Source organism: Gymnoscopelus microlampas, assembly GCF_963454915.1.
Source record: "Gymnoscopelus microlampas genome assembly, chromosome: 2".
Taxonomy (NCBI): domain Eukaryota; kingdom Metazoa; phylum Chordata; class Actinopteri; order Myctophiformes; family Myctophidae; genus Gymnoscopelus; species Gymnoscopelus microlampas.
The window spans coordinates 38852863-38875524 of NC_139939.1; the positions used below are offsets into that span (position 1 = coordinate 38852863).

Sequence of the window (22662 nt, forward strand, 5' to 3'; positions counted from 1 at the left end):
TTCAGCAACATGTTTTCCTGATTACTTTTCTTTAATGTATTTTATGAATAATTTAACGTATCCAGCTGTGCATGGAAACCAAACAAGCCACAATAATGAGCAAGGGCAAGAATGAATTAGGGATTATTTCATCCCTGTTTTGAAATGGCAAATCCCCTTGATTGTCGTCTTGATGCATTCCTCCCTGGGTTTGATGAAGCTGCTTCCACTGCTTGGTGCTGAGGGCAACTCATGATTGGGTTCACATCATTTAACATTCATTTGAGTCCAGAAGTTTAGCAACGGCTGAGCCTGTTGAGCTCGTAAGTCAACAGCGAAAGAAAAAAACTTTACACATAGGTTATGAATTAAAATACATGAGGTTATGCATCACTTTGCTACTTTACTTGGGATCACAAGCATAGTTCATTTAGAGGGGAAAACCTCCAAACTATACAGTGCAGTACACAGTAATCTGTGTAAACTCCAAAAGTGTAAACATGACTCAAATGGAGTATTTTTAATCAAATAAATCCATTGGTAAATACTCTGTAGTATTGGTTACCTACCTTACTATCATTTTAAGTATTATATCATAGGCCACCTCACCTAGCAGAGCTATCAATACATCTGTGTTAGTATAAGTATAATCTTGTTATGAATAACACATGTACAGTGAAATTCTCAGTGTTAATTTAACCCTGAGAGTGCAAAAGAAATTGAGGATGTATACAGTGACAGTGTCCTGTACCCTAATTGCCCCAACAATTAAAAAAAAAAGTCTTTGGTGAAACACTATTACAGTATATCACTTTGTGGATTCGCTGCATACGTTAATATAATCAACAGATTGCGTTTAGGCTTATGAATGAGTTTGCGGAGTCTGTTCGGATGCGTTTTCCAGAGCCACTCGGGAGAACAGAGAGATCCTCTGTTGCAACACAATCTACGACTGGCCTAGCAACCAGCTTGATTTATTGTGATGATTTAAAAGAAACACTAAAGTGTTGAGATTTGACATTCCTTCCCCCTGCATCATGAGCCAGATGAAGGGAAATAGGCATCCTCACGTAGAGATAGACAGTCTCAGCAATAGACGGAGAGAAAGAGATACTCTAATGGATCAATTTACACTCAGGATTTTACTTTGTAGTGGAGAGATGTGTCAGAAGTGTGTGTGTGTGTGTGAGTGTGAGTGTGAGAGATAAGAAAGAATGACCGAGTGAATAGTGCATGTGGTGCAGAAGAGAGGAAGAAGAGAGGAGGAAAAGAGGAAAATGCTTGGGTGTTTGATTTCAGTGTGACAGTGTTTATTGTTGAGCTCGCAGTTGCAGAGAGATTAACGCACGCCGCTCGGACTGAAAGTGTCCAAATATTATTAGGGGACATGCTAACTGCAGCTTAATGAAATATATGGCGACAGTGGAAATGGCTTTTCTCGACATATTAGGGGGACACTCTGACCTGTGCATCCATCACGCATTCTTCAGCAACAGTGTTCTGTATACAGTGATATACGAAAAACCACCACCAATTTTTTTTACGGAACTGCAGTGAGTTAACTCTTTCTGTTCTGCCGGTCGAGTTGGAGAGACAGGGAGACATTTTATAAGCCATGTTCCCTGTTGACCTTCGAGGTCTGTGTGTGTGTGTGTGTGTGTGTGTGTGTGTGTGTGCGTGCGTGCATATGTGAAAGCGCGAGGGAGAGTGTGTGAGTGTGCATTTTCTTCAATGTATGCATACATGCATACACACCCGCTTCTGTGTGTGAGTGCACACTTTGTCTTTGTATGAACACAGATCTCAGTAAAGTCAAACACACTTCATACGACAAACCCCCCCCCCCCCCCCCCCCCGTTTCAGCGCATCACTCTTATTTCATATCAACCCTCCTCGCAGTGATTTTGCGTTCATATGCAGTGGTGAGGCTTTATTCGTGGCCCAAAAAACAACAGCATTTGTTTAATGAGGTTTCGCAGGTATATGGAGGCTACCTCAACTAGCCTCCATCGGAGGAAAACCAGCGGCATTGGAGGGGGCCTCCCGGCTATCAGAGATCTCTCCTGCTACTTGCGCGTTGTCTTCTTTATCTCCGTGAAAACATCCAGAATTATCTGGGGTTCCTAAAGAGCTTTCCTCTGGTTTGTATTGACGGGAGAAAAGAGCAGGGCCCCAGCAGCGGGGGCCTTTGATCTGGGTCTGTGTGACAACTCCACAATGTGAAGCACCCGCCCTCAACCAGCCCAAAAGCACAACGTTGTCCATGCCCCGCACTCACAGTCACTGCCTACTAGTGAGCCCACTGCAAAATCCAGACCCTTAAGGATCCATTTTTATACTCTCAGAGTTAAATTAAGTGCTCACACTGTAAGATCAGAACAGTTTACCTCACCGCTTCTCTTTCTCCATCTCTATTGTCTTTATTCTTTTGCATTTATTGCATACTTTCATCAATGATTTTTTTTCTTCGACCCTGTCCCCATATCTGTCTCTGCGTTCATCGTTCAGCCTCCCTGTCTCCATCATCCGTCACACTCACTGTCTGTCTTCTGTTTCTCTGCCTCCCTCTCCCCAGTGAGAGGAACTACCAGATTACTCAGAGTAGCCCCAGGTGGCTGGCTACTGTGTACACAACGCCGCTTTGTTTTCACACCACAGCCTTACAACCAAGCTAACTGCTTACCAGACACCACATGCCCAATGACGTGTGCTACGTTATCGACCTCATGGTGGAATTATATATTCATGAATAGGACATGAGTGTTTACACTTAACATTAATGCTCATTATTGATGACATATTTTTTGCATCAGCAACACTTTTTTCGTTGATAAGTAGCCTTTTCATCTTTTAAACCTGGAATACATCGTCAGGGTTATCTGTGGGTTGCATATTTTAGGAGCCATTATTAAAGTATTACTCCCCTAAATTGGTCTGCAACAAATTGGAGAAATGACCTTGGGCCTTGCGATATGTCCATGCCTATACATCACATCACAAAGATAGGCAGTGTTTCACATCTCCATATGTCTTCGTTCATCTGGGTGTCACAGTGTTATGGCACGGTATGAGCAATGGAGATATTTGAAGTCAAACTTCTGACAGAATGACTAACTCCACCTCGGCGAGCGATATTAGAATAAATTGGCTCTCCTTTACGATCTCTGGTTGGGTATAAATAAAGAACACAGCTGAGTTCAGAGGCCCTTTGACGTTGAGAGTGGGGAGAGAAAGAAGAAGAAGGAAAAAAAAGATCTGCAACAGTTTTACTCCTGTGTCTGCTTGAGTTAGTGTGCTTTGTACTTCCAAGTGAATGATAAGGGAGGTGGATGTCAGCGCTAGGTGCTTTTAGCTCCAGCTTGCATTTTTTCTCTCTCTTCTCTTCGGGAAACATGATAGGTGCAGGGAAAGGGGCTCGACGGCTCACTTACAACACACACACACACACACACACACACACACACACACACACACACACACACACACACACACACACACACACACACACACACACACACAGAGGTGCAAAGAGAGAGAGAATTTCCTATGCTTTAGCTCACACATTTTGTCGATGTCCCCCAAGCACGGATGGACCCAGCTGCTCCCTCCATAGAAGGCCCAGAGAAAATCAGCCCAGGCTACTAATTGCTTGGCAGGGCCCCTGCATCTGCTCTGCAGATCACAGCGCTGATGATGAAGTCATGGAGCAGATGTGTGTGCATTTGTGTGTGCACGCATATGTATGTGTGCGCGCACCTGTGTGTATGTGTGCGTGTGGCTGCATATGCATGTGTGCATGCACCTGTGTGTTTTTGTGTGTGCGTGCATGTAATGGCACCATGTCTGTGTTTAGACACAACCCATTAATATTGCGTGTGGAGTGGTTGCATAGCCACTTCAGTCAGCCAGCCTCCAGACTCCTTTTTATACCAAGAACAAGGAAGTGAAACGGTTCTACTGCCATCTGATTGGCTAAAAGAAAATGTTAGCACAAACTGGATTGGAGGATATTCACACTAGCGAAATCACTGCAGTCGGTGTGTTATGGCCAGTATTTGCAGACTGCTGAAATATGCTTGATGTTAAAGCAATCATTTTGTTACTATTTGAGTTGGCTGACATCAAAACGTTTTGTGGTTCGTCTGCATTGCTCAGATTGGGGAGGTAGTGCATGGTTGACTTAAATAGCAATTTAACCACATTCTCTTCTTCGCAAAGAAGGCAAACATTTTGCAAAAATTGTAGATCTGCAAGCTCTCAACACATCGTGATGTGAGCTTGCATATCTGCTATTTTATGTGATGTACATGGTAAGTATACAGAGAAATCATTTCCAATTCTGCATATCCCTTTCAGGAGACGTTCATCGTTTATGCATATTGTATGTTTCAGTCAACAGTAAAAAATACAATTTCAGCTGAAATAATTTGCTATTATATGGTAAATATCTACCCTTTAAAGCCCCCCCCCCCCCCCCCCCCCCACCACCCAACTCTGAAAAGCCCTATACTGCCACATTGGACATACAGTGACAGGACCCCTAGTGAGCAGACCATTGGTAACTCCTAATTGTTGGGGCGGTGACAGCTGCCTGGGTTTTAGTCAGACTGGCTGAATGGACGGTGGACGGACACTCAGTCAAAGGAAACCAGCGTGGCATTATGTAGCACTTTCATGTGCTTAGGCCGTCCCCAAAGTGTCAAACTACTACTGTGACCAAGGCCCCCCCCCCACACCGCCCCCCCCACACCGCCTGACCAAGCTCCTAGCTCCCCGACCCTCTTGTGGTCGCCAGGGACGACCTCCGACTGCAGCTGCCAATCAGCAAGAGCCATATAGTGAGTTGGGAGGGGAGGGGGGGTCTCGGAGAGAAGAGTGTATTGATTTTCCAGTTAGAGCCTAAGTAGTGTGTGCTATAGGGCTAACGGACAGCCCAAGCAGCTATGTCATTATCAATGAGGCCAGGAAAACGGATCCCTTCGCTCATACTCATTCACCCCCCTCCCGAGATCCCGTCCTTCCCTCATCCTCCATCTTTCCCTCATGCCGTCGCTCCATCCGTTCCCTTCACCACTCCCTTCGTCGGACTCTGACAGAGTGCATCCTGGGAGGGTCGATAAATCGCTCAGGCACACCCAACGACAAGGACCGGCTGAGTGATGGGTTTGGATGACCTTTCTTTCTCTCTTTCTCTCTCTCTCTTTCTCTCTCTCGCTCTCTGAGTCTTCTCCTCCATGCTTTCCCAGTAATTATAGCACCTGGAAGACATTAAACGTTTCCTTACCAGAGACGGACTCATTATCATCACGGCCATCATGTGTTCTCTTCTCGCCTTCCCCCGCCTTCCTCTTGTCTCCCCCCTCCTTGTCCCTCCTCACCCCGTCCCAACTCTCCCTTCATTCTTAACGTCGGAGGGTTTTTTCCTCCCGTTTTTATCTCGTCAACCGTATTCCCCCGGTGGAATACCTTAACTTATCTGCTCATCGGGAAAGCCAATTATTATCGTTCCGTTCCCCTCGTTCTGAGACGCTTCTTATGTCAAGTCACTGTCCAGCCGCTCAGCGTAAAGACACATGCAAACAATTGGGAATGATTTGAGCCAATTAGGAGAAATGAGGCCAAATAACGGTTTTAAGCTTCCTGAAGCGCGTTTGAGCTTTCTAGCCCTACTCTCTCTTTCTATTTCTGCTCCTTTCTTGGGTACGTCCCCATGTGTACACGTGCACTCAGCCTCCATTTTATCCTGCCTTATCAGCTTGAATCCATGGCAGTAGCTGTATTCAGTCAGATCCGCTCGCTGCTCACTGTCTTGTTTCTTGAGTGAGCTTTATATCACAAACTATGAACTCATCCTTTGTGGTTGAGGCCAGCGATCCGTCGGTCTGATAAGGAGCATTTGAGAGAGATATGGGGGGGGGGGGGGGGTCTTCAAAGTCAAGGAGAACATATGGGACGCCGGCGTCTTTTATTGTTTATAGGCCCGTTCTGTGGACAGTCATATTTTGGTCAGACAGCTCATTGCCGCAGTTGAGTTATAGCCATGGTTGGATCAAGAGATCAAGGACCTTCTATATGGCAACTGTTGAAGATGCTGCTTTCTTTGTTATTGTTTATAGAGACACAGACCCAAGCTTTACAACAGAGGTGTACAGTTATATGTCATCTGGAGGCCCTGAGTGGATTGTGTGGACACTGGTTTTCCTTTTCATTGCGTATGCACAACAAAATCCTGAGTGTTACTTTAACTCTGAAATTGTAAAAATGTATCCTTATGGGTTGAACTGTGCAACAGCAGGGGATTTCACCAGTTAGTTTCCTCTCTCTTGTTGCTTTATTGTTGATTCGTGAAATCACCTAATGTTGTGTTTGGTCTCCACCTGATTCAAAACACCAGTCCCATGTCTTCTTCCAGTACTCACACTCTGTATTAATCAGCTATTTAACGGTTACATAACCAATGACATTTGAACAAATTAAGCCTTACATACTTTGTCATACAACGAATAGTGAAAATAGCAGGTCTACAAGCTCACAACATGTCACATTGTGACATATTCTGAGCTTGTAGCTCTGGTATTTGGGTTAACGTTCTTCTACCCCTCCTCTTAGCTCTTGTATCTATTAACAGTACGGACGTTTCTCTTCAGTATGACTATCTTAAGATGATATGGAAATGGTCTTGGCGCTACTGCTATTACTTATTGCTGGCAGCTTTTGATGTTTGGGATCTAGCAAGTGAACCTCATTCCACAGTGAAACAAATTTCAAATCATTGTAGTTGAGGGCATCAGCTTAAATGCCTTTTCATACTAAGTCTGATACAGGTAACACAGTATGAAGGCCCCCTCAAAATATGGGTTAAATTTTAATGTATGCAAACCTTTCACACCAAGTCCAAAGTGATTTTTCTACATACATTCCTGAAAATGGTCGGAGCAGAAGAACATGAAAACTCGAGGTGGGGAGAGAAAACAACCACAACAAAGCTGACAGAAAACACAAAGGTTGGGGTGGTCACAGCATTTTGATAGGTGAGCCTAGATTTTTGTGTTAAAGTGCAGTTGAACAAATGTGCCTACTAAAGAGGCCGGTGAGTGTATATGTGTTTATTGGACGTTTTTGTGTGATTTCAAAGGTATGAAATGGCCTTTAGTGCAAAAAAACAAAAAACAATCACTGTTAGCTTTAGTGATTAACCTTTTGTTATATATTCTTCTGTTGAAGTGACTAGATAGAACATAAGTCTGATAACACACATGGATATGTACCTTGCAAAATAAAATAGGGTCAAAAGAAATAAGTTCTAAGAGAACAGACAGCATGAAAATGAGAGATAATAAAGTCATACTGTGTAACTTTTTCAATTAAAGAAGTTGTTTTTGCTATAACCTTTCACTGATATGTATAAAAGATATGCGAGTGCCAAAATGACGTAGACCCCGGAAATGTATTTATTTATGTACTGTATTTTACAGTTAATAAATACAGTTTCTGACAACGTGGTGTTGCGTTCCAAAATATCCTCAGGCGGTAAGATCCTGCAGCGTTCCCTTTTAAGCGTTGGGTTCTGTTCTGTTTGTATGTTTTGGGGACTACGGATGTAAATTAGCTTACGGCATATTTACACTTAATCATGTGTATGCAGTTACATAAATCATGTTTTAGTGTTCATTAATGTGCATTGTCCCGTCCAAATAAACACTCAAAGTAAATTAAAGACAAACTGTAATGACCAGGATGTTGCCAGAGTCGTTGCCAAAAAGACTTCTTAGAATGAATGTTACACAGTATACATGTATGACTGTCAATTTCAGCAGGAGATTTTTTGACTCCATCCACATGCCAGCATACCGTAACTCCACAGAGTTGTAGTGGCTCACCATGCCACTGTTGTGTGCTTCGTTACAGAGAGGCTGGTGGCCTTTTGCGTGTTGTCTGTGTAAATCCATTTGATAAAGCTCAGAGTATCAGTGAGTGGCAATCAGGCAGGACAGGCCAGGGGAGATGATTGCCACTTGGTCAACACATAGGGACGCATTAGACACTGTCTGCACCCCAACTAATGATGACTAATGTCTCCCTTCCAATCACTCTCTGCTCTAAACTGGGCTGTTGGGATGAGATATACGCACACACACAGGCACACACCTGAACACACACACATACACACACATGCACGTGTCTTACAATCGTCCTCATCTCAAATTGGTCTGTCTACACCAGGAAACACAAACACGCAAAATTAGAGAAATAAACACACACACTCTCTAAATGAGCATGCACATTTAACCTTTCACTGAATGTGCATTGCATACACAATGCATTGCATACACATTCAATGCATTGCATTGCATAGTACACATTCTGTCCTAATCATCCAATCGACAAACAAAACTTTTTCACACAGTCGTCTTCCAGTCTCTTCGCTCTCAAACTGCTCTGTGTGGACCACGATACATACAAACACACACACACACAGAAAATCAATGGCCATCCACATGAGTTCACACTCATGCTCTCACACTCACCTAACAAACCCACCGTACAATAAACAACCCATACACACACTCAAACTTGACCATTGCCATCCGCACATCCACCACTGCTGACCCGACCGAGATCTTAACCCAGCCCGCTGCGGAGCAGACCTGCCCTCACTTTACTAAACACCTCCAGACAAAGAGCCCACCACCTCCACCTCCACCCTGCCCCCTATCCTGCTGCACCTGAGCCTTGCCTCTCCATCATGCTCCATCTCCGAGCTTTGACTGTGGGCCACGGTCTAGGGGCATGTGCCCTCCCCTCATCCCGCCTCCCCTCCCTCCCCTTGATTGATCCCCTCTCTCCATCATTTGTTCCCCTTGTACCCCCTGCCCCCCCCCCCTCCGCCCCCCCCAGCCCTCGACATTCGTGTCAAAGACAACACTGCAGCCTGATGGATTGGCCTGTTTATGGATGCCAGTCTGCCTGGTAGGCCACTGATATTACACTCAGCACCTGTGTACCTGCTGTTCCTGCTGGCCTTTGTTATTCAGCGGAGGTCACAGAGAGACCCCGGGGTCTTGCGATTGAAGGATCGATGTCCACGGGCCCGGCAGATTGGAGATTGGAATTGTAAATTGACAAAATGGACCCTTATTGGTCCATTTGGTTACACCTGTACACCCTCAGAGTCACAAATGCAAACCTATGAGGTAGGATGTCTTATGAATAATCACCTCCTTTTGAAAAGGCTTCATTACTTGTATTTTGTTTTATCTCAGAGTAGCTCATAAATACAAAGACATTGTATAGCATTGATTAAATTATTAATGAAAATAAAACAAGCCAGTGCTTTTGTATTTTAAATAGAAGGAAAGGTAATGGCATCATAGCTTTGCTCCCTGGAAAGACATCTTAGTGTCTGACTGGTGAGAGCAGAATGTCACTTTGCTGACTCCTGCAGCTATCCTCTGCCATTATAGTTAATGACCCATCCAGTCTGGTTGCAACAGCAGATCCATAGGGACACGCTATGGCATAACCAGTCATCCAAGACTCCTTTATAGGGGACCAAAGCATCACAGGGGTTTATTTGTCTCCTATAGTGGGGAAGAGAGTAGAAACAGACCCAATAAAAATACAATAACAATACCATAGAAATGTGAGGATGCACAGGGCAGCTCGCAGTTCAGGATGCGCGTGCATCTATGTGAGAGTGCAACATGACACTGCTGTTAAATTGCACCGTTAGTCTGTCACATTTCCCTTAAAAGATAAAGGTTTACAAAAAAGTGGAGGAGGGAGGTGTCGTCTGCACAGTATAGACTGAAGCCAGAAGATTAATGTGGTGACTTTTCTCAATTGCATTATTGTTCATCTTGCTTTTGTTGTCTCAATGAGACCATGCATATCCCCTTCCTCCTAACAAAGATTCTCATCTGCATATTCCATTTAATGGTCCAAGTTGCATTAGCTTCACACCAGTTATCACAGTCATATTTAATCAATCTATTTGAAATGGAACATTTGGCCCAAGTTAAATAACATTGCACATTGAAATGCTGGCAGCTCAATCCAATATTTAATCAATTTATTTGCAAGGAGTAAAGGAGGGAACTAAACACTGTGAACAGAGAGACATTTAAACATTTGTTACTGTCCTGATTCTTGTTTCACTACCCACACAACCCTCTGGTCTGCAAAGTATGGATGTTACTTTTTCATATACAGCTTGCCAGGTTAGGGTGGTGTCTCTCAATATGCTGTCACTGATAACCTATAGCTCCAAACCAGTCACCTTCAGATCCAAACAAATCTACCCCACAGGCCTGGATGAGCCTTTCTCTCTGCCTTCTCTTTCCCCCTGACCCTTCTTCCAACAAGCCGGCCCCAAATTCCCCCTGAGAGGGTCTGTTTTTGCACCCCACACCAACTTAAGCTGGCGACAATAGCCGGATTAGAGAAGAATTTACTCCAATGAACCTCTGGAACAGCCCGAAAAAATGTCCCAGCCAACACAAAAAAGGCAAAAGGGGTGCAGGAGATTGAGTGGAAAGCGGGGAGAATGCGATAGGAGCCGGTCAGCGATCTTAACCTGTCTGATGTTTGCCATGGCAGCTTATGAGGGAAATAAGGGGAGGGGGAGTGGGGCCGATGCCATTGAGTCTTCAACGACTCCAGAGCAGTAGCATTGGGCTGTCTTTCTGATTTTCTCGATACTACTGAAAGGCTGAAAACCATACGTATTTTTTTCTCTTTGCCTTTCATGACACTAGTGTTTGCTGATGAGCTTGACAAATCAAGGAATGTGTCCTATAGTTCCTTTCACCTCCATCTTAACAGGTGCGCCCTAGCAGTCTCTCACCCCAGCATCTCAGTTCTGAGATGGCATGCCTTTTGCCATTAAACAAGTAGCTAATGCAAGATTGTGTTATTTTAAAGAGAAATCTCAAGGTGTTTTGTGAGTTTTAGTCAGTGCAGTATAAAGGCAAAAGAATAAGTGCAGATGGGATGATGTGTTACAGTATGCAGTTGTCATGGGCCAGATTCAAACCCAATGATGTTATGACCGCATCTGTGCCTATGTGAAATATGCATTAACTGTCCAAGCCACAAATGCATCCCAAACATTGATGTAGGCCAATTCAACTTATTCAAGCATGTATCAAATGCGTTCCAACCAAATCTGTTCCAGGTGCACAATGTGAAGTTTGCCATGTGTTTGCTTAAACAGGCTGCACAAAATCCTCTCGGTCATTGTCACAGTGCCTAAATATAGTTTGTAGTTGCAGATTCTGCCACACTAATGGAGCATCAGTCCTAGCAGGTAGGGAGCGAAGAGTCTCCTCATTTTATATACACGTCCACTGCATTTCACGCTCCTCTGCCCCTCACTTATGTCTCCTTATCCCTCCTTTATGTCAGCCATCACCCCTGAACCACTCGCTCTGCCCTCTCTGGACCCCAAGGTTAAACCGCCTAAGTCTAAACTGTGAGGGAGGGGAAGAGAAATCACAGGCCTTGAATGGAGTTTGAAAAAGCAAGGGGGGAGGTGTGTGTGGGGGGGTCTGTACCTTCTGGCATCTCTGATCCTTATCTCTGTAACTGCAGAAATAAGTTACACTTTCCCTCATTGTTGGAGGGAAAATGTGTTACGCTAGGGTTGGTGGTTACTGGTGTTGTCAGGACAGAAGAGCTTTGTCACCCATAAATAACTAATGTGTGTGTATAGACAGTGCGTACCTTGGACAGATAATAAGGTGTCTTATTGTCTGTCAAGTTACTCCAGAGGCCTTTGTTCCTGCAGACTTTAGGCTAAATGTTTAATGAATTGGTGCTTTAAAAGCTTCCCTTCTCTACCAATTAACCCTGAGACCATGGCAGCATTTTACTTAAACCCACAGAACCCCCCCACCCCCACCCGCGCCTTTTCATTCTTAGTTTTTTTTTTGTTCGCGTTTTTAAAAAGGCTAAGCACCCAAGCAGGACGATAAGTGAAAAGGCTAACCTGTTAGCAAACAGAGCAGAGAGCTAAAGAAGGGTTTAATCCTTATTAGGCTAAATTCAAGCTAAGTGCCCCAAAAAGATCCTTTTCAAAAGGGAAGCAGGGGGGGGCTTCTCTTCAGGGAGCGCTGCCTTCAACCTAGCAACGTTTCTGGTTCTGAGTGCTCTTGAGCCCTTTAGGCTTCATAACTTTACACTCGCTACAAGCGAGGCCTGTTTATTTTCCTTTAATTCTCTCACACTCCAGCGGCTTCTTAGCCGTGTTTATTTTTTCGGGCCTTGTAGTTTGTTTTACTTCCCTGGAGGCAGATATGGTCCAATGTGTGACCAGTGATTACAGCTTGAATTAGTTACATGACGGTGGAACAATTGTGCCTATCAATCATACCTCGACACAGATCTTCTCGGGTGTATATAAGCAGAAGCAGTTGTAGTAGCATTGTCTCGATTCTGTGCAAATTGTATTAATTTGTTTTTGCACAGACCTGTATACAGTTTGATTGTCTAAGACTCTAAGTACACAGCTACCTGTGTACATGTGATGTTATGCTATCATACATAAAATGACTAAATAGAATATTTTTAATTAGTTGTCTTGAGTTAATTTTAACTGGGGTTTGGGGTCTGAGTCTTTACGTATAAGGCTTCCCATGGTTGACCAGCCACAGTAGCAGTGGCTAGACAGTGGTTACATAGCTACTTCAGGGATCATGGAGCCACAGAGGCTAGAAGATGTCTGCTGGAGTGTGAAAGTACCATCATGTGGCTGGACTTTACCAAGGTCTCATGATTTTTACCTCTCTAGTGAGGGGGTACATTCTTTCCTTCTTGGATGAGGATGCCTACCCCCCCCCCCCCCCCCCCCCCCCGCCCCCACACACACACTTTCCCCAGTCCTACTGTCTTACCATCATATCTCTCTCTCTTTCTCTCTGAAAGCAGTGTTTTACTCACTCATGTCAACCCATCTCTTCCTTGCCTTTTTTGCAGTAATCTCTTCATCTCCCTTCTTGTCTCTCTCTCTATAGTTGTGTTTTACTCCCTATATCAGTCAATCTCAACAACATAATCAGTCTTAATTGGCTCCAGGGGGCTGATATTTGTGTGGGGTAACGTAGGGTTGGGGGGCTGACGCGACTGGCTCCATGTCAGCACTGTCAAGGGCCGTGATTGGTCCAGAAGCGCAGGCAACCGAACAGACCCCTCGTTAGTGTGTCCGGGGTCCTCTGTCTCCTCGTTAGTCCGATGAACTCATTTACAGACAGTGTGGTGACATGGCCTGGTCTGCCAAACTGGAAGAGAGAGGGTGGGGTGAGGGTGTTTTAATGGGGGGCGTGAATGGGGAATTAATGCTGATTGGATGTTAGAGGGGCAGGATTATGTGTTATATTACTGGACATTGAGATCCAGTTTATAAGTGTGTTCTCGATTATTTGTGTCAGGACAAAGTATGTTTAAGAATCTTCCCACATACCATATTGACTAATTTCAGCATGGGCAGGTGTTCTCTGTGAAATGAAACATTTCATTATGATTGCCACTGTAGCAGCATCCCACATTATGTCAATTTTGGCTCAAATTGCGAAATGCGATTACACACCATTAATTGCACAGCCCTCAAGGGTTATAAACCAATGGCCGATGTGCGCCGGCACCAGATGAGAGTTTCAAACAGGCCCTAAATGTCAGCTTGTGTTAGTCTATGCTTTCATTTTCCTTTGCTGCTCCTACAGGGAAGCAGAATGTGCTGCAAGGCAGCCGTCTCAGCCTCTTGGAGGTGATTTGATTCTTTGCTCATTGAAGTGAGAAGGAGAAACATCAGAAAATATCTCTAAAATGCAGCCTGCTGTATGTGGAAACATAAACGGCATTCTTATACTGTATGAGAGAATGTTATTCATTTGTATAATGGACACTGTATGCATGCATGTAGAGAGAGCACTTTTTCACAAAGGCCTTGGACCTCAGCATCAAATGAGGCTCATGTTTGCATATAAAAGTGATTTGGTATGGTTTGGGTTTCTGTTTTGCAGCATATGTTAGGTTACACGTGTGTGTGTGTTTGTGTGTGTATGAGTGTGTGCGCGTGCACGCATGCATGTGCTTGTGCACATGCTTGTGTGTAGGGCTGGGGGCGTTGTACTGAGGATTGCTTTGGGAAAATGCAACGCAACAAAAAGCAATTCCACACACTGATAAGTCCACAGCTTTTTCTTTTTTCCCCTCTTCAGCTGTGAATTCTATCAAGTCTTCCCAAACGCTGCGTCTCCCTCGTCCCCGTTTTGATGTTGATTGATCACCTCTCTTCCTCCCGCTCATTAATTTCATCACCTTATCTCCCACACCACTTCATTTGACCAAAAGGTAATAATAAATCCCTCATCCATTATCCTTTAACTGAGGCAGCCATGCGGAAATGCTTAATAACAGGCAACAAATTGAACTTCAATCACCTCATTTTCCTTCAAAGACGCCGGCACGGCATTTTACCAACGGTAAAACTGGCACATTCAGCCTTTTGGCTCTGGTCTCAGTTTTGGACTCTACCGCATGTTTTGTAAGCAACTGGGATTTTACCTCGCTTCCTAATGGGCAGCGCTTCATCTGTTCTTCAGTTCGAGGGTCTTATCAGCCCCGACACACTCACTCGCCCGGCCTGGCCAGCAGGGACGGCTGCTGAGAGCCTCATTTATCTTGAAGTGTGCTTCTGATACTTGCTACGTTGCCCGGCCCTCCACCTCCCCCCCCTTCTTTCAGGGCAGTTTCAATTAAATATCATCAGGTCGTGTCACCATGTCCGACTATGTGCTTCTGCCCCACATGGCCTGTGTCGCCCAGCAGGCTGTGCAGGGTAAATGGGGACCCGGTTGTGGGTTTTTGGAAACAAAGCAAGTGATGGTGAAGGGTCCTTTTGTGAATGTTTTTTGCAATACAGTGGTGGATGTTTGCATGTGTGAGCATCTGTGTGCTTGTGAATGTGCGTTTGTGAATGTGTATTTGTGTTTTAATGTTTTCTTCCTCCTTTGGATATGCTAGAGACGGGTGTTGTGCTTTATGTGTATATGACTGTGCGTTGTGCTGCTGAGGGTGGATTGTGGCTAGATTGGTACTGTTCTTTATATGTGTGCGTGCCTGTGTGTGTGTGTGTGTGTGCGTGTGCGCCTGTGTGCGCCCGTGCACCATAACCACAGTCACCCGGTCTCTCTTCATGTGTCCTTCTTCATTCTGTCGTCGTTTGGGCGTCTGACAGAGACAAACGACAGTGCTTCAGAAATGAGCAGCAGCCCAGCGCACAAACAGGTTGAAATGCTCACAGGGGAGAGAAAGAGAGAGAGGTGCAGAGAATGAGAGAGAGAGAGGCGAGAGAAACCTTCAGATCAGAGAGCAGCGCCTTTGTTTTCTGTTTGGCTGCACCCTTACTTTGAAATTCATCTGGTGAAGTCGGAGCGGAATCAATGGATCACTGTGCTTTATTTATATTCAACCAATCAAGAGGGTGCATTATCTCCCCATCTCCCTTTGAAGAACTCCTCCTGTAGGTTTTAGCATTTCATCTTCATGTTTGACATTTAGAAACTGAACAACCTAGTTCTATTTGCCTGTCTGCTTTTGTATGACAAACAAACGTTTCAGATAGTCAGTGTAAGATTCATCTTTATACACTTTTATGTATTTTATTTCACTCTCATTCCCATCTTATATGATGAAGAGTTTAATTCAAAGTCGAGTCACCTCAAGGCCTTGACTCATTGAATAGCTTGTCTTTTCAAGATGGAATCATTTTAGTTTTTTGACGTTCAGATTTTATTGAATTTCAGTTCCATTTCTTTTGCAATAATACAGCCATTTTCGAACGGCACCTTTCAGGTACACCAGCTTATCCAGCTCCACCATTACTATCCATCATAGAGAAAGCGGTGGCAGCCATAACTCCCGGCTTGGACAATAACCTCTACACAACTGTAATTTGTCCGCCTGTGGCCAGAACGACCAGAGCATTTGAACGTGGCTCATTTATCGCATTCCCTTGTCACCCAGCTCAGCTTTTTCATCTGCAAGGGAAAGGGTGCTGGCGATAGGTGCAGGAATGATGTTTGAAAATGTTATTTACAGCGTTCCCAGGGACGCATCAGTCCGGCGGAAAATATGATACCCCCAGTTTGCGGTACTGTCATCTCTCTATGGAATTGGTTGGAGAAAGCGCTTCATCAATTTTGGCCGGAGCAAATCCCTGATGTCTGCGGTGAGATCTGCGCATAGACTGCCAGGGGTGAAATAAGTCAACATCTTACCTTTTCAGAGGTGAAAGGTCATTCTTAGAGTACTGTACACTTGAAAATGAGAGTTCTTCATCTCATGCAAGGAAGAAGCTGTACTTGAACTGAAATGAAAGAAATGGGTGTTGAAATATGAAGGTCAGGGGCTGACATGTCCTGGGATTTGGACGATGTTGGCTGACGCGTGAAGCTGATTGGCCACCCTGTCGTCACACGGAAAAGAGAAATCAAATTGATCCTCTGTCTGTTTGTCTTCAGAACTCAAATGTTATATGTCAGAAACTGGCTTGGATAATAACGCCTGTATTTACTTTTTCTGAATGCCAAGATGAAATTCTGCTGTCGAATATAAAGAACTCTAATTGCTAATACTCAAATGAAGAGTATAAGTTCTCAAGAAAATGCTCATTTCTATTGTCATTCTGTCTTAATGGTATTCAAGTTCTGATCACTGATTTATTTGAGGTGTTCTCAAAATACAGGTCTCATTTGTGATGTCACATTCTCTTTCTATATTTTGACCATTTTTGCATGACACCGTTGTGCAACAAAGTATAAAATAACGCTTAAATCTTTAACAGATTCATTGATGTATAAAAAAGGTTAATATCTTTTTTTAAAAGACGTGCGTCTCGAGGTATTATCCATAGAATAATCGCTAGGAAAATAACCGATAGTTGCAGCCCTTATTTATTTACCAACTAAAGCTGCAGTTGCGAGAGTGTTGAGGGGATTTGTGACAGGGTTGCCATAGCTACAGGCTAACGGTACGTAGTGTGGTACGGTCGTCCTGGGTCCCTGTTAAAGAAGGCTAGCAGACTGGTGCTAAGGCAGCGCCACAGACTGGTGCTCCTCCAAGCCGCTAATCCACATTTAATTGAACTCCAGAGACTTTGAAGTGAGTCTGTGATGCAGGCAGGTTGTATTCCTCAGAGAGACAGAGCAAGGGAGAGGAGAGAGGCTGTCCTCAGCTGGTGGCCTCCACCATCATGTCAGCCTTCCCTTAATGAGCCCCTTGAAGTTGATGCTAGAGCCTAGCTCGCTAGCTCACATTTGAATATTTTTTGAATATTGCGGCGTCTAAACCGCTCTGTGACAACCTCGACTGACCCTTTTTCCACCCTCAATTCCACGTCTCTTAACACCATCCCACCCCGTCTGTAAATCCTTTGAAACAAAACAGAGAGGGGGACAAAACAAAGGACTAGCCACCAAAGCAATGCTAAGTGGGCTGGTACCAAGGCTAAATGCCGGATTAGCCGAAGTATGAATCACAGGGGCAGGGCCAAGCATCTGGGTCTGTCAGCCACTATGACAGCCATCAGAACATGTTACTCTCTCTCTGAAGCCCCACCGCAATTTCCACAGGGGCCGATTAGGCTCTCCTCATCTAAGTTTTTTAGCTCTGGAGCTATAGATAACATAATACTGTTTAACCTGAGAGTCAATGACCTGCTTGGAATTATAGAAAAAAAACGTCTAATAGGCTACTTAGCATAAACTCAGCTGCTGTTAACCTCGTCTTGATCCCTTTCATATTTCCTTAGAGTCAAGACACTGCAATACACCATTGAGGTGAATTAGGTTCACTTGACTATTATTTGTGTACTAATGGTTATTTAGCTCTTATGCTAAATGCTCCTATCACCATGACTTACAAATGCAACTGTAGAACAAGCTTCAATTCATTGAATACCCACATTACAAGCAAACAATAGACTTTAAGTAGTACAAGGCCAAATCTATGGCACTCAGAAATAGACAGTGATCCTAGAGGACCAGATAATGGGCACATGCTTATGAGTCTCTGTTAACAATCTTGAATTGTACCTTCCTGATATGCCCAGGATATCTGTTCTCCTCTGTAATACTGATTAGGTTTTAGTGAACTGAACGCTTCCCCTTGCCCTGCTCCATCACTCCCCTGGGCTGAACGGGTCTCATTCTCTTGTTAAAGGAATCTCTTTTTCATGGGGGCTGATCAATACAAAGCATTAATCGTAGCGTTCAGGACGACGCGCCATCACAGCATGATAAATGAACTAGCGTGGCCTTCCCTCCCTCCTGTTCGGCTCACGTTCCTCTTTCCTGTCTCCGCTCTCTCCTCCCTCCTCCCATCTCTGGTTTCTTATGATTTGTTCCCCCTTTGTTCATTCTGTGTCTATTCCTTTTTCTTTTATTTATTTTTCTTTTCGTATCTTCATCATACAGATTCTGGCCTATACGGAGGGTCTCCATGGGAAATGGCTTTTCACAGAGATCCGCGCTGTCTTCTCCAGACGGTACTTGCTGCAGAACACGGCCCTGGAGATCTTCATGGCCAACAGAAGTAAGTTGATTCTGGATAGAATAGTATAGCATTGTATAGAGCCATTTTTAATGGAAATCAATGGGGGGTACATTAGTTAAGCCAATAGTACTATCCAATCTATGTCCCTGCATTCACTTATTCAATTGATACAAGAATGTAAAGACACGCCCGCAAAATCTATTAATCAACAGTATTTATGGGAATTTTAAGCAACTGAAATCTCACTCACTCATCTATCTCTCTCTCTCTCTCGTTCTCTTTCTCTCACTCACACTCACACAGCGGCAGTCATGTTCAACTTGCCAGACACGGCCACAGTCAAGAAGGTAGTCCACTGTCTTCCTCGCGTCGGTGTGGGCACGAACTTTGGCCTTCCACAGACCAGGTGAGAGTCTAGCTCAATGCCATTTCAACAGTACACATGCTGCTGACTTCTGCTTTTTGTTATGGGGGTCAAACCTGCGACTTAAGTTACAATATGGTACTCTAACCAGAGCCCTGCACAGGCCCAAAACTCCAGCCTGGCCCTTGGTATTCGAGCCGGGCCTGGTCTGGTCCCGACAGGCTTGCAGGGCTCTAATTCTAACCACCTAGGCCACTGCAATGCACAGTTCCACTCTGTATGGGTTTGTCTTCCTTCCTCAGTCATCAGCTTTTGTCAGGTGATACTGAACCAACTTGATGGACTTGTGAGTAACTCCCAGCATCTCACATCTCATTCTGCACTGTTCTGCACTGGTACAGATATTAACCAGCCATGGAAAGACAACAGGGAAGAGATTGAAAAAGGGGATAAAAATGACATGTTTGATGGTGAGTGAGTGAAAGTGTAGTGTGAGATGGAAAAGAACTGCTGGAGAAAGATGGCAGAATGGTTAACTTAATACCTTAAAACCTGAAGCCTCACTCCATCCATCTTGCCTTTCTCTCTTTGCCCTTTCATGCACAAGCAAACACAAGTGCGGGCACTCACTACCCCCGTCTCTCCTTTCTATTCCCTTATCTCCCTTGCTGTAGCACACCACTGCCTAATTGGCTTCACACAAACACCATCCACTCCATTTATTTATCCTGTTTTTTTTGTGAAACAAATAGTGGCTATGGGCTGTAAGGCAGGATTCCCTGCCTCAGCTCTCCTTTTACATAGCTCTACTGGTGCATTATCTGTGTGAGATCATGTGCATGTTTATTCTTATATATGAAGAGTTTGAAAAACACTCATCAGACAGTACACATTTAACATTTAAACAAATGTCTAAAAGCCAGAAGGATGCTCTATTCTATTGTGTGATCCCAGATGCATTGTTGATGACAGTTCCTTGTCTCTATTGGCTGACAATGTTGTAGCACAATGCTGGTGCTTTATTCACTAATGAGTGGGTGTGCATATGGGTTAGGGCTGTTAGGCGATGCTGGGCAGTGTATATGTGTGTGTGTGTGTGTGTGTGTGTGTCAGGCTCATTAATCAAGGTAGTTTGCCGGCCGGCGGCACCTTGCCTCTTTGACCCAGAGACAGCTGTAACTGGGCATTTTCAGTTCTCTCACCAGCACAACTCACATCGCCCCAGAACTGCACCAGAATACTAGAAAAGTGTGCTGCTTGGAGCACAGATCTCCGCCTGTGTCAGTCGTGGGGTCAGTGGTGTGTTGTAGTTTTTTTTTCGGAGGGATACGATAATCATTCCCTGCACGACATGCGTGTGGCTGTGGAGATACGCTAACGTGTTTCTGCTGGCCACACTACATATATAGCGTAACACGATAGAACACACTACTGCGTGGGGTGCAGCCATCAGGACATGAGGAAACTGCGGGGGAAATAGTTTGTACGGCAGACAGTGCAACTATTCGCTGTGGCGCCCCCTATAGGCAGAAGTGAAAGTGGCTTTGGAGATGCGTTCAATAGAGGCCCCTCAAGAATGTGTGAAGGTAGTTACATGCAAACGTTATGGAGTATCAAAACCCTGTTTTATGGTCATTGTCACATTACTCATGAGACCTTGTGCCTAATTTGGTGGGAAAAAGTAATGTTTTGGCAACAAACAGGGACATTTGTAGCAGTTGTTCACTCCCTACGGGTGTAAGTAAAATTTTGGCTCTGCGTTGCGTTGTTTAGAGTCAAATTAGGGGCATATTAGACATTGTTCTTCCACAAACTTTGGAAGCCGATTGTAGCCAATTGGAATGGAATCTGATACCTACTGATAAACCTTGATCACATGACTCCAGAGATAATGTGTACCAATGTGTGTAAGTTTTGGACAAAATCTGTAGGAGTAGCAGCATAAAGTGTTTTGAAGAAAATGCTAATTGATGGAAAATCTGATCAGCGGAATAGGTAGAATTTGTATTGTAAGACCTACGGTTCAATAGTTGTAGGCCAAAGCATGAAGCAGCCTGTGAAATGTGTAGCGCCACCACAAGGCCGTTCCATCGGTGTGGCCTTTATAGGAGTTGTGTTGTGATCCAAGGAATGCATGACTTTTTTCCTTTTTATTCAAAAACGGTTCAAAAAAGTGAAGCAGCCTGTTATAGCATCACCATGAGGTAGATTAGAAAGATTTCCTACTGTCTTACTGGGAGTGCGCTTGCAAAGTTTCACTCATAATTCCTTCACTGCCTGTAATTTCACATTACAGCTGCCAATTTGGAATAAGTCTTAAAACCAGAGAACCTTGCCAATACCTGCCATTTCCTTACAGTCGACACATTTCATATATTGGTCAGAACATTATTTTTGTAACAAGGCTTGTCAGACTGATATATATACAGTATGTTATTATGCTTATTGCACTGTTAAATCCTCGACCACTTACACTGTTGTTGGTTGGAAAAGGTTCATGGCACTGTACTCTGATCTTGCTCTGGATAAGAGTGTCTGCTAAATGCCTGCTGTAAATTGTAATTGTGTACAGGTAGGCTTACCCAATCAGCCCTGCTTATGTATGCCTAGCCAATGTTCTTTCCTGTGCACAGACTACACACAAGGGCAGATTCCAACAATCTTTAGTCGATTCGACAATTGGCCAAAAATGAAAAGTTTTTTTTTGTCTTGACTCAGAAATTCACTTAGATCCACAATGAAAGCATATTAGTGCATATTACCATTCAGTAGTACAGACAACTGGAAGGAAAATGATCATTACAGCTCGGCACGGTAAACTTCTATTTGAAAAGGGCGTATTTTCACTTTGGCGGCGGCCTAATGACTATAATCTCACACCCTGACAGTGATTAATTCCATCATTTTCCTTTGTTTTAATTGGATTGGGGGTCATTTGTTTAAGCCCCCGATGCATACATCATGCTCCCGGGGGCCCCAATGTGCACGCACGTGCGTGTGAGTGTGTGTGCACGCCCTCATATGAATTCAACCCCTATTTACCGCATATTTTTCTTCTTAATTAGCGGGACCTTAAGTTCAATAAATATTTCATATACAGACTTTTGTATAATGAAGGTTTAATAAGGCCCAAGGCTTTTTTTCTCTCTCTTTTTATTTTTTTTTGCTCTTCATTCTGCTAAGTCTTGTTCTCATAATGTGTGAACTACCCGTTGACTAAAATACTCAAAAACCTCTTTTAATGTGTCTATATGTTATGTGCTATACCACAAATTGCCTCTCTGAGGACAAGTCGAAGCTTACAATGTGTCATGAGATCTATAATCTCCTCATTTATATTTTAAAAGGAAAGTGGGTAGTCCAATACCTTTTAAAAAAATATATATACCTTGGAATTTGCTGAGCATATTCATGGATGACCCTAAGAATTTGCTTGACGCCCATGACCTTGTGCCATCCTCAGGCCAAAATGTCATCTTTTCAGACGAGATGTTTTGTAATCTAATAAAGAGATTGCAGGATTAACCCTACAGATTTTGTCTGTAATGATCATCCTTCTGCCCCCACAATTCCTAATAATAATTTAGCCTCCCAATTTGGGTGCAAGGAGCAGTACAGCCTCTAGAGGCTGATAGTGGCCAAGAGTCTTAGTCTTTTTTATTGAGTAAGATTTGTAGGAAAGCTGTGATGGAGACATTGTAAGGGAAACAAGAGGATGAACATGCTGGTGGAACTCAATGCTAGGTTAGCAGGGGTAGTTGTGGTGC

At 44.0% G+C, this 22662-nt stretch overlaps 1 protein-coding gene across 6 annotated transcripts in view; it reads left to right on the top strand.

Moving 5' to 3' along the window:
• The window catches only part of lrba (LPS-responsive vesicle trafficking, beach and anchor containing), a 294320-nt gene that overhangs the window by 183005 nt on the left and 88653 nt on the right, over positions 1-22662 (top strand). For all 6 annotated transcript variants that reach the window (XM_084068296.1, XM_084068297.1, XM_084068299.1 and 3 more), the window contains exons 40-41: positions 18453-18570; positions 18835-18937. In XM_084068296.1, the coding sequence (XP_083924422.1) occupies positions 18453-18570; positions 18835-18937 (221 nt within the window). The remainder of the gene's footprint in view (positions 1-18452; positions 18571-18834; positions 18938-22662) is intronic.